Here is a 12,987-nt window from a genome sequence, read left to right on the forward strand (position 1 = left end):
ACATTACAATAATGACACAAAGAGGAAGGAATATGGTCTTCTATACAATTTATGGAACTTTGTTCCTGCTAAAGCTGTACAAAAAAAAAAAATTGACATGGCTTCTAAACCACCAGCGTCAAAGGTCATGCATGAATAGTGTCATGAACTTATAAACAACAAGAAAAAGTATGCATGAACTTAAAAAACAAACAAAAATGAGATAGAGAAAAAAAAAACACTACATGAAAGATCAATAAAAGCAAGCTGCTTTGGTTTGGTAACTCTGTAGCATGGACATGAATTTTAATGGAACAAAAGCATAAATTAAACCAATTTTTCAGTTTGGTGGGCAATTTTTTCTTTTCTTCTCCAAACATCCATTATTTCTCACTATAAAATTTCAATTGATGTAACAAGGACAAACTCTGCAAGACTGTTACTACACAAAGGTTTTATAAAGAGCAAGTATAGTAAATTAATTTGATTATTTATGTCCATTGCCCTGACACTTTTACGAATTAATGATTAATAACATGCATGTGAAAATGCCTAAATTGTTTAGTATACTTCATAATCTGAAATTAAACTTGACTAGTCAAGCTCAGAGGCACCACGAACCAGGTTGGGCCCAGATGACAACTAGTGTCAAAAGGCCCCCCTTTTTTTAATTACCCTAATGAACAATCATTTCAACTATACAGCTGATGCTTTCTAAGGTACATTCCACACGGATATCAAGGATTTCCAGACCAGCCATGCTCTACATACATGCTCGTAAATGTTATGTAACATATGTAGTGAAAATATGGATATTCTGGGTTAAATATGATCTGATTTCTGATGTTGAAAAAGCTACAAAGGAATCAACAAATTTCTTCCTCTCTGGTCATTTTTAAAGGTGGAGGAACGCGTGGGTGTAGGGGTGGGGAGTGTCAATGGGTCAAACCCAGCAAACTTTTAAGGACTGAAATGCATAACGTATATAATGAAGAGTGTACAAGAGTTTTACTGTTGTAATGTCTTAAAATGATTAACAAATCTACTGTTGGCAAGATAAAATTTGGTACAAAGAAAGGAAAATGATTGAAATTTGAATTTTCTTTTTCCTCATCTTACGAGAAACCCTAAAGAATCTCATAAGTGAGGAAAACACGATTATTTACAAAGTTAACGACAGCAGATAATTTCTGATACGAGCTGTAGGTCTAAACTTAAAATCAGTTACAAAAACGTGATATCCTACAGGCATAACCAATATAATGTAAATTGTATACATTACTGAAAGTAGGACACACAGTTTTCAACTTAATTAAGGAGCCATAGTTATCAAAATATGATGTTATACCATCAATCAAAACAGGCTCTTGACCTTTTTATCAATGGATATTTTTCATGTCAATTACCACTGAATCCTACCAAGTCTTTTAATTTGTTAAAAATCATATTTAATAAATTCTTTCTAACACAAAAGGGATGGAAAATATTTCAGAGTCCTAAATGTTAATTATTTTCTCTTGTGTGTGTTTTGAGTTGGAAGTATATGTGCTTTCACTACTCCACTGTGTACATTAGTAAATTTACTCATTTCACTATTTCACCATAACTTTGCCTGATGGTATCCTATCCATGTTAATGACTGAAAATGTAACACACTTTGACAACCAGCACACAACTGGATGGTAAGATAATCCATGTCCCCTCAACCCTTACATACCATGCGACCACCTACACGGTCGGTGGTGTCTTTCGAAAACCTGTACATTACAGCATGGGTTAAACCTGACACACACACACACAGTTCTGCCATGTAGGCTAACTAACAAGGCTGATGTTTACAGCTTTGTCTGAACTTGGCAGAATGCCCATGTTTTTATCCACCAGGTCTATTTATAGACTGAGCTAGCCAATGATACTTACATTGCACACTGTACTGGGCTTCTAATACTCTTGTGACTAACGTACAGGCAGCACTTTAGGGGCTAATGACTTGATTCTATGTGTATTGCTTATACTGTGCCGTCAGTCTTCAACCAAGCTATACCAGCCAATGCTTCCTTATTCTACTTCAATGTACAAAAACAAAAGAATTCACGATAAAATTACTGTACTTTTCATAACCCATATGATATGATTGCAAAGAAACAAAAATTGTCAAAATATTAAACTCTCTCTCTTTATTTATTTTTTTCTCATTAAGATTTTCTCAGGCTGGTTGAAGTTAGGATTGCATGTTTTTCAAGGTGTTCTGTAGAACTAAGATGGGTTGTATGACAACAATCAACACATGTCTCCTTTTTATGAAATCAGTTACAAACATATGCAGGTGTTTGACAATGTCATGTTCATCTATATACGTCCAATAGTTAGCATATATTGGTATCTGCACAATTCACAAAATACTGCAACCAAACTGTGCTTTTTACTTTTGCTTGGGAAGTAAAATGGTTGTATATTAGGCAGTATTAACACATGACAATGTATGTTTTCCAGTGACATAAAAACTTATACTGGGAAAAGACATTCATTGCAGGGCAAATGCTTTGAGACTTGTTATTATACTAAACAGCATCGTAAAGAGGTCTCGTTCACACAATGACTGTAAGCTGAATGATCACACATTCCATTTAGTTTGGGCTACCGAAAACTGTGTTATTATAGAAACGGTACAACATGCTAGAATATTAGACAGCTACAAGAGTTTTGGAAGAAAAAAAAAACTTCCTCTGACCAGTGTGACACGGGCCAAGTGTATTGAAGTGAACCCCCCCCCCCACCCCCTACCGTAAAAGATCATAAACTATCTGAAACTGAGCTGCAAATTAAAGAGATTTCACAGACTTTTCATCTCCACCAATACTAAAAGAAGGCTGCAGAAGTACTCATTATGTAGCAACTACCGTACAATTAAAGGTTTTCAGATTGTGGCCACTGACCTTTAACACCCCCCCCCCCTCCACCCAAAAGACACCTAGAACTTACTTTGGGGCATCTATATAACAAGTTTGTAGTTCCCAGCAAGCCATGCATTATGAGTAGGCATGTTTACAAGCCAGGACATTACATACACACACACACCACCTAAGGTTAGATATTATTTTGCCTTCACTGTGACGAATCAATGACAACAAGTCAACCTTGCAAAGTATTGCAGTTCCCCCTTCTCATTCAACACAGAGTGACTTGGGTGGAATTGCTGAAATCGTTGAGTCTATGTGTCCGTCATGCCAACAAAATCTGGACTTGTTGACAACATCCTGAACCCAATGTACAACTCTATTGTTACATACATACATACATACATACATACATACATACATACATACATACATACATACATTTAATACAGGAAGGACCAAGCCATGTATACCTAAATATAAGGCACAGCTATAAAAGAAGTCTAGACATGTGTTAGAGCAGCCTTGATGTGAATGTAATATGAATCGATGTAAGCAACTTAGTTTTGAAATTGATCCACAGAAAGCACATGATCATGGATGAACTTTCACTTCATAACCCCAACAACAGTATTGGTTTCACAGGTAAGTAGGTACTTATAAAGAACACCAAGTCAGCAAATTTTTAACATACTTAAACACAGCTCAGGGATAAAGGAATCAAATATATGTAAATGTAGTGACGTTTTCAATACAGTATACACTGTAAGACCAGTAACACATGGATTATCCCACTTTTAACTGACATTGTATACACAAATGCATGTATGTTAATCATATGTTTTTAAAAAAAAAAATCAATAAACTACCTCTGACAAAAGCAAGAGAATTAGGAAATGAATGAAATTCTTAACCAGATGACACCATATAGGTTTTTACTTTTTCTAATATGATATCATGGATGCATTTTGTTCCATAACATATCACAAGTACGGTTGTTCAGTGTGAGAGTAGCTTTTGAAACCTTTCTTTAACACACAATTTCATTTAAACACATGGTTTGTCTGTTAGGGGTAAAGACTGTTCTTGTCAGGAGAGCGAGCTGTAAGTTGGTCCAAGAGGCAGCAAGCTCGAGTCCAACCCCTGAAGCAACTTTGATGATGATTTAGTGGTTCAATGGCCCTATCACAAGAGATAATGTAGCTGAAGAAACATCAATAATCCCTCTCCAAGGTGTACTACTTTAAGCTAACAGCAAGGTGCAGTTTTGTGCTCCCCAACCCACCTCCCCCATCTCCACCCAATCTGTAAATCTGAGGTCAACAAATCCACTGTAGCATACTATCTTGTCTGTTCCAGATTTCAGACGCTACATTCTCTGCACACTTTCAATGTGCCCAATGCATTGGTTAGGCTGTGATTGAGTAAGAGTTACATAAGACTCAGGTACAATCTTATATTCTTGCCTCATAGAATTGGACACAAATTTTGAAGTTAGTTGTAAACATTAATTCATTTTGCAGCTAGGTTAGATACTTTGAAACTGCATCAAGGCAATCAAAAATTGTCATACCATATTTGAAAACAAAATTAAAATAATCTTTCAGTCAGACCAACAGAAAATGTGCATTAAGTTTGTTCAAAAATTTTCTGATTTTGATTGTACCGTAGATGTAGTCTTCTTTTGAAACCCTAGTATAGTATAGATATGCTCATGCAGTTAAGCCTATATAGGGGGTCACGCCTCAATGGTAACATACAAATTACGAAAAGGCCAATACATCTCTCAGAAATTGGTGATTGGAAAAATTACCCGTATTAATAAAAAGCAAAACATTTCATATTTACAAAAGTAACTTCGACTCATTCCTTTCATTCCATTGAATTTGAAAAACAGGAATACCTTAAACATAACAACTGCTTATTTAAAGATGTTCACAGGATACGAAAGAACTTAAAATGTCTAAAAACATGCCCCTCCTCCCAGACCCCCAAAGGAAAAAAGAAAAACCTCAGATCTTTATGCAGAAAAAGACACAAAAAAAGTGCACCTATTGGCATTAAAGGTCACCTTGCTGAGATCAATTTTGTGCATTCCAATTGATAATTTATGTTCCCATCAAGAAATACATATGCAGACATGGTAACATTGAAAAAGTTAATAATCTTTATCACTCAAACTCCACCGGCAAAGTTAAACTTGTAACTACAATAAGTTTGCATTATTAAATGATGATAAAATCATGCATTGTAAGAGACGAAGCAATAGGTTATGCCGGATTGTTACATCTTAAAATGAACCTGACATTTTCTTAATTAAATCTACAAGAAGGCTGAAGGTTGGACTTGGGAAGATCCTAATCTGCACCAACAAGTCAGTGGGCCCCGATCCTCAGAGCAAGTTGGCCCTCATTTACCATGTTTATGCTTCAGCTTGTTGGTTGAGATTACAAACAAAGCTCTTACCAGGCTAATCATTTTTTAAGTTGGCAAAACCATTTATGCTTTAAGTTACATGTGTACGCAATATTAATCTCCTCTAGAAAAAAAAGTCTTCCCTTCTAAGTTCACAAACCATCTACTTCGATATTCTGGGCTTCTTAATATGATCTTTAATATTACACAAACACAACTAAATCTTTGGCAAATTTAACCCCTCAAGTCTTCCTTCAAGTGCTGACCAGAAATTGGTACAAATCCTTGCACATTCACATACAATGTATTACCATGTTCGAATATATGCTATTTTCTGGTATCAGTTTTCAGTCACACCTTAAGTGATCGTAGAAATAAACTTTTTAGCCACCTTCAATCAATTTGATTAATTGCTACACAGAGCTCTGGGAACAACTTCACATACAACTTAGCATATATCAATTATCAAACTCTTCAAAAACAAATTTAGTAATTTAACTGTCTCTTCCCAAAAAGAAAATTACATTTCCTGTGTTCATAATTCACAGAACTGCAGTCAACACCCTAGATTTACACTTATCCACTTTATCAAATTTACTTAAAAATAATACAGGATTTTTAATCAAAAATGGATAAATAATGATATTTTTTTTCTTTAAATTGCTGTAGGCCTAGTTTCCTTTTTTAGATGGATCAAACATCTTATGTGAATTAAGAAATATATATAAGAAGAGAAAAAAGGAGAAAAAAAAAGCTGGGCAACTGAGTAATGCTCCATATTATATTCTACACAATATACACTAAAACTGAAATCTTGACTGTAATGAGCTGAAACAGCTAACAAGAATTACTTAAATCTTTACATAATAAACACAGTTTACATAGAACTGTTTGCACCTCTATTGATCCAGTAAGTGACATACATGTACTACAAAACAAGGTACAAAATAAACACATTGTGGAACTGGCAGCTGAAAAATATTTACACAAAAATTGGTTAAGAAGCAGGGCTTCATGGCTTGTACTTTTCTTCTTCTAGTTTTTTAATTTTTTTTTTCAAGTTTTTTTTTTGGCTTTATAATTTTTTTGTTTTTTTTGGTGTTCTTTAATGAACATTAATCTCTATGTTCGGTAGATGTACCTCGTAACTCGTTAGGGGTTTTACACAGTGGTAATCGGGTATACCACAGTGTGGGCATCGTATACTCTGCGAAAATTCACTGAAATAGTGCATGCCCTTGGTGAGATCAAGCACCGGTTTACCGCAGCGTTTGCAACCAGCACGACCAGGGCAGCAGGGTGAGGCAGCAAAGATATCATATGAATATAGGGTGCCTAGCTGGTAATGGCTGCCATCCCAGCGTGACTTACATATACGACAAACGATTCGTTGAACACCTTCGAGGCATTTCATGCACACGGCTGCAAGGTACTGAGGGCCACGACTAGACTGGGAACATGGTATATTGATCCGTATAATGGCATCGCCGTACCTGACCGGGGTGAGATAGAAGGTACCGTCGATTAACGGGTAACAATCAAACACAGGGAGGGTCTGGGAGCACTGCGAGCACCGCACCGTTTGGACGCCATGAGCACTGACGGTCGAAAATATAAAAGAGCGTATCTCTTCACTCTCTGGCTGGATGTCGTCTTCCATCTGTATGTGGTAGGCATTCAATTTATGGGCAGGAAGAACTTGGAAGAACGTTGATAGATCTAGCCGTGGTAGAAAACCAGAAAAATGGTTCTTACCATTCATACCGGATGCCGAGTAATGAGTAACCATGTTGTCAGCAGCTTGAGGCATGTTCAGGTTTCCTGCATCGTTGACCCCTTGCCAGGTGTTGATACCGCTCAGGATGAAGTTATTATCTTGGTTTTGCCCTTGTGCACTCGCTGTGAATCTGTTTCCATCCTGCTTGGCAAAATCCTTGGAAGATTTTCGTTTATCTTCGTGCTGCAGCAGAGTGGTCTTGATATTGATCGAACCTGCGACACCAGATGGATCCGACTGCTTAGTCTTGCGGCCCCCACTAGCATGGCGTATCCGTTCTCTCTGCTGCTCGTGGATGATAGCCGTTGGAGTCATGGTGGAGTTAGTCGGGGTCTGGGTAGGAAATGGTGCTCGTGGCACAGATGGCATATTGCCTTGGCGACCTCCTGGGCTCACTGGGGGACTATGTCCATCTTTGCTCTCATTTGACGATGCTGATGTGTGGCGTTTCCTTCCTTTACCATTACCGTTCCCATTACCGCCAATCGAAGGTATGGCACTTCCATTAGACACCGAATTAGACCTCCCAATACTTGGTTTGTCACTGGACTTTCGCCGCCTCCTCTGTTTACGTTCACCGTCCAATGCCTTGGGTGGTGGAATCCATTCCAAATCTTTACGCAGGTGTCCTTTCCCACATTTGCAAGAACAAGCCTTCCAGGCTAAATCATAGCCCTTCTTCGTCCACAAGTTCTGTTTTCTCTGTTTTTCAGACCAACTCCGAGCACGGCCAGACGAACGTAGATACGTTAGAACTTCTTCTTCCCACACTTCAAAACATGACTTGTGCATAAAACTGCCATATATACAACCTGGGTTGTTACACACAACCTTTTGCGCATCGTCCGGATCCAAAACATTGACAGAGTCTCCCTCGGTGCATCCAGATGGTACACAACATGGCTGATGGCTATCGTCGTCGTCGTCGTTGTTGTTTTCATCTCCATTTTGCTCTTCCATTTGCTGTCTAAATTCGTCCGCTTTTTGACGAGATTTCTCTTCCTTTGAGTAAGGCATGATTGTAAGAATATCGTTCTGATGGAGTAGAAATACAAATCCGCAAATTTTCTCGAAATAACAACCAGTATTTAGCAAAACAAGAGAACGTGAAGATCCGCACACACGCGGTTTTCAGGTTTGTTTTGATATTTTGGGCATGAGTAGAAGGCGGAGCGAGTGAAAAAGGCTTACCCAGTAATGAACTCAACATGACATGGTCGGTTAGCTTTCATTGGTTGAACGTCAAAATGTAAACACAAATTTGGTGTTTTGATTGGTTGAAAAGATGATTGATAATTTGCATATAGCGGATGTACAGGCATCAACAACGGTTGCCCGTGAAACTCTGTACTAAAACTTGCGTATATGTAGCTAGCTAGCTGCACATATCATATTGAAAATCGCACGTACGTACAAAATTAACATATGCGACGTACAGTGCTTTTGCCGTGAAATATTTCATTTCATTATACCACGGGTACTGTAGAGATGTCCAACTGAGGTTAACAACTATGCAGTAATATCGGCCAAGGGTTCACAACGACGGTTAATATAGACAACAATTTGTATCTATACCTCATAAAACTATGTTAAAGTATGTACTGTTTGCGATAGTACTTTGCTCTGAAAGATCATTTCATGCTCACATCATATCGGAGATGATGGTTGAAATGACGCGCTTAGTTTGCATATCTGACAGCGTGAATGTCCTCAATGATTTTAGAATTTTGATTTAGATAGGTAATTGTGATATATCTTGTTTATAAGAGCATGGCTCCTTGGTATGAATAACATGACAGCTTGTTGTAGATATTAGGAGATGAATTCTGTAAGTGTAACAAACAGATGTCTGTCAATGCTGCCACCAAGTAACAGCAGAGTGAGTACAATCATACTCACTTTTTGTCCGGCATCTATATATAGCTGGGCCATAATGCCTTACATATTTGTTTCGAGGAAGTATAAGATCTTTCGCAATTGTCTGCTTGTTCTGTAACTCTGTGTTTATGGTGGGTAAGTTTTTATTAATTTTTTCAACTTGAAGGTCGTCCGCGAAGCAAGGAGCAAGAGCGCTAGCAGCGACATAACAACCACTGATCTGTACAGATCAGTGATAACAACAGACACTGAGGTGGCTGGATTAAAATCTTCCTGGAAATTCTAGAGGTCATCAAGAGGTGAACGAGGTCAGCTAAATATAGCGGACTTTTCTGCGGTTTTGAGACTGTTTAAAACTGCACGGACGGTGTGAGTTTTTTACGGAATGGTAACATACATTGGGGTCAATTGCGGGACATATTGCCGGCGATTGATAGATTGTATCGATTGAGAGGCAGAATAATATACAGGACCTGCAACATGGGTTGTTTCATCAGGTAGCTACTATTCGAACTAGAAGTTTTTTTCGGACGAAACAGGTGACCCACTCTACCTCGGGCACCTTTAGTAGCCAGGAATTCTGAATTGGGCGGAGGCAGGCTGCAATATGTTAGGAGGGGTTAGGGGACAATATTCGCGTCCTGTAACGTGTGTACTTTCTTGAGCAAATGGTGGTGACAATATTAAGGCATCGGAAGGGGACGTTCGGTTGGTTGTGGGCAAGTTGGGAGCAGTAGGCAAGGGCGGCGGAACCGGGGGGGGGGGCACAGGGGGCACGTGCCCCCACTTTTCCTCAGGTTAAAAATGTGCCCTTTTTCTACATAAAAATTGAGGTGTCTCAAGTTAGCAAGAGGCCAGGGAACTAGAATGAACACTCGGGAAGGGCCGTTTCCGGCCATCTGAGGGGTTTGTAAAACCAAAAGTTTTCTTGTACGCTCCGCGCCAACCGATGGTGGCGCTCCGCTCAGATAGTCGTGCATACAATTTTGCAAATCCTGGCTACGCCCATGACTTTTAATGAATTTCTGTGGGTCAAACTCAAGCTATTTCGAATGGAAAAAAATTTGTTAAGATATTAACAAGAAATAAACTCTAACTCGGAGGATTCCTACATTAGCAACTAGCATGATTTCACCTCATTTTGTCTCAAAAGAAAACTTGTTCCTTGTTTCCCAATTTGCACATGGGATATTGCAGTGCTAGTATGCATATTTTCCTTGAGGGGGGGGGGGGTGGGGGGGCGTTGATGGAGTGATGTGTATACGCAAATAAGATAAGACAATAAGAGTTATAAAGGAAACTAAATATAAGGCTGCATCAGTCCAATCGAATTTCTGCAAAGTGCCCTTTGATGTCGGTGCCCCCCCCCCCCCCCAGATTAAAAGTGCTTCCGCCGCCCTTGGCAGTAGGAAATCGGATTTGAGTGCAAATGTAACTGGCGAAAGGAAGAATTTATTTTATTGTTTTTACGGTGATCGTGGTAGTTTTGTGATTACGTCATCGACCTGCCACGGTCGTAAATTGACCTCAAGCTCTACAATTAGCCTTCATAGCTGCTTAACTACGTTAGGCTCTTTGTGTAAACACTGTGTGGAAATATGTCCATGTGTATAGTTATAATCATACAGCGTTCACACAAAGACCCTCATTACAAGAAAAAAAAAATGTGGCAGGCGTTGCAGACTAATTGGTAAAAAGAGGTCTTTTTACGACCAAGGCAGGTCGATAAAGCTCGTAATATCAAGAAACATTTCCATGATAGCGTGGTATAGTTGGGGTCTACACAGCAGACCTTTAATACCGTGTGATATTGCGCGGCTTGTGGTTAATACGTCAAGGCAAGGATCCAGCTTATTTGGATGGAGTACGGGGTACGTATACGCCCTCCTCCCTTTTCAACACCAAAAAAAAATAGAGTAGCCTATAGAGCAACCGATTGCGTGTAGACCCAGTGGCGGAGCTATAGAGGTATTGGTCGGGGGCGAGAATGGTCTGCAGGGGCGCTTTGGACACTATCTAAGCGGAGCGCCACCACAGGTTGGCGCGGAGCGTATCGAATTTTTGAGTAAAGATACTCCTTAGATCGCCGGAAATGACCCTTTTTTCCGGGCCTCGCTAATTTGCAGATAAACGAAGAATAAATAGGTGTCATCGCCACGTGCGCTTTGTCAGAAAATTTCACCAAACAAAATGTGACAAATGTCAATAGGTATTTGAGAGCCAGTGGCGGAGAATTCTTGTCAGAAGTAGGGGGGTTGCAGGCCATTGATGAAATAAAAAGTCATAACTGCTGGCTCACTATCTAAGTGGAGCGCCACCATAAGTTGGGCGAAGTAGCACAAGATTTTTTTGGCAAATATTGCCTCCCAGATTGCAGTAAATAGCATTGCCCAGGCCTTGAAAAGCTGCATTTAACCAGGGGCGTATGCAGGATTTTCTAACCCGGGGGGCGCGTATTACTATCTAAGCGGAGCGCCACCATTGGTTGGCGCGCAGCGTACAAGCAAATTTCTGGTTTTGGTACCCCCAGATCACCGGAAATGGCACTTCTCGGGCTTGAAACTGACCAACCATATGTACACTTTTGCCTGAGAACCAAGTTTTTTCCAAATACTTTTTCTCTCATCTATAACCTTTTTGAAGATTGTCACCAGTCACACATCATGTTCGACTTCATCACATATCCTGTGGATCATTGCTTTTGTAGGTGATTCTTCATCGCGGCCCACAATATCCGTCAGCCCCACTGTTCAGAATTTGAAAATTCACAATTCTCGTGAATAAATTCACTTCAAAACATACCCATAATGTTGCACAACATATCATCTATGGACAACCGGTATAGAAAAACCTCCTTCAAACCCTAACAGACGGGTCAAAATTGCACGAGTATGATGAAGTATGATGAAGAATGTTGGTTAGGGAATTTTCGAAAATTCAGACGGCTACTAAAAAATTTCGTTGAAGGAAATAAAAATATACCAGATAGTTCCGAAACCGAACACTACACACATCGACAGTTTTGAGCATGGGCGCAGATCAGTCTTGGATAATGGTGGGGACGCGTGTCTGTTCTATGACACTATCTAAGCGGAGCGCGACCATGGGTTCGTGCGTAGCGTACGATTTTTTTGGGCAAATATACCTCCCAGATCGCCGGAAATAACACTTCCCAGACCTAATGATGCTCCTAAACCTCCTTAAGTTTTAGATCTCGTGGCTTAGAAATTTAGTTTGGAGAAATACATGGGCGTCTGCAGAAAGAAAATCAGGGGACAAATAATCCAAGTAGACTTTTGTATATACGATGGGTCTGGTGTCCTCTCCCAGAAAACAAATATAGACTGCAGCAAATGCGATTTCCGTCCTATATTTAACAACTGGATAAAATACAATAAAATGAGAACTGCTGCATGTCATTTGCACAATGCTGGATCAAACTGCGCCAAAGTTCAATACAGGGGAACTTGAAATGCAGCTATTGGTCAAGACAAATTGGTGGGGACACGGTATATCATGTCCCCACTACTGAAAAAGTTGGTGGGGACGCGTCCCGCTGTCCTCACCAGGATCTGCGCCCATGGTTTGGAGGCTGTTTATCGTGGAAAGACAAATTCGAATAATTTTGTCACTGTTCCTCTTTCTCTTCCCGTTTTCTTGCCGTAGTTTCTACTCCATCCTTTTCTCCTTTTCTCTCTTTCTTCTTTTTCTTTTCCTTCCTTCACCTCGTTGAAGTTGGCAAGTGTATACAGTTCCAAAGCTATTCAACAGCAAAACGTTATTTTGTGTATGTCTGTTGTGGGGTGAAGTTAGCGCTATGAGCTACAAGTTCCAATGCGCAAGGTGGGGGAAAGGGGCTAGAAATAATGTGTGGGTCAATTCTAACTCGGTTTTCTGACGTTAATTGTTGATGTAGCCTACCAGGTAAAAGGTTGAAATGACTTTAACAATTTCAAATTTAATAATTTGATTTATTATGCCATTTGGAGCACATAACATAGGCTATAACAGAACATTACTGGCAAAAACTAGGGGGGGTTG

At 39.5% G+C, this 12,987-nt stretch overlaps 1 protein-coding gene across 1 annotated transcript; it reads right to left on the reverse strand.

Annotated features, from left to right (window-relative positions):
• Positions 1-31: 31 nt before the first annotated feature.
• On the reverse strand, positions 32-8,227 carry LOC139962695 (headcase protein homolog). Its single transcript, XM_071962887.1, has one exon. The coding sequence runs from the start codon at positions 8,083-8,085 to the stop codon at positions 6,397-6,399; it is 1,689 nt and encodes a 562-aa protein (XP_071818988.1). The 5' UTR covers positions 8,086-8,227; the 3' UTR covers positions 32-6,396.
• Between the last annotated feature and the right edge of the window lie 4,760 nt (positions 8,228-12,987).

This window comes from Apostichopus japonicus, chromosome 21 (genome assembly GCF_037975245.1).
Source record: "Apostichopus japonicus isolate 1M-3 chromosome 21, ASM3797524v1, whole genome shotgun sequence".
In the NCBI taxonomy this organism is placed as follows: domain Eukaryota; kingdom Metazoa; phylum Echinodermata; class Holothuroidea; order Aspidochirotida; family Stichopodidae; genus Apostichopus; species Apostichopus japonicus.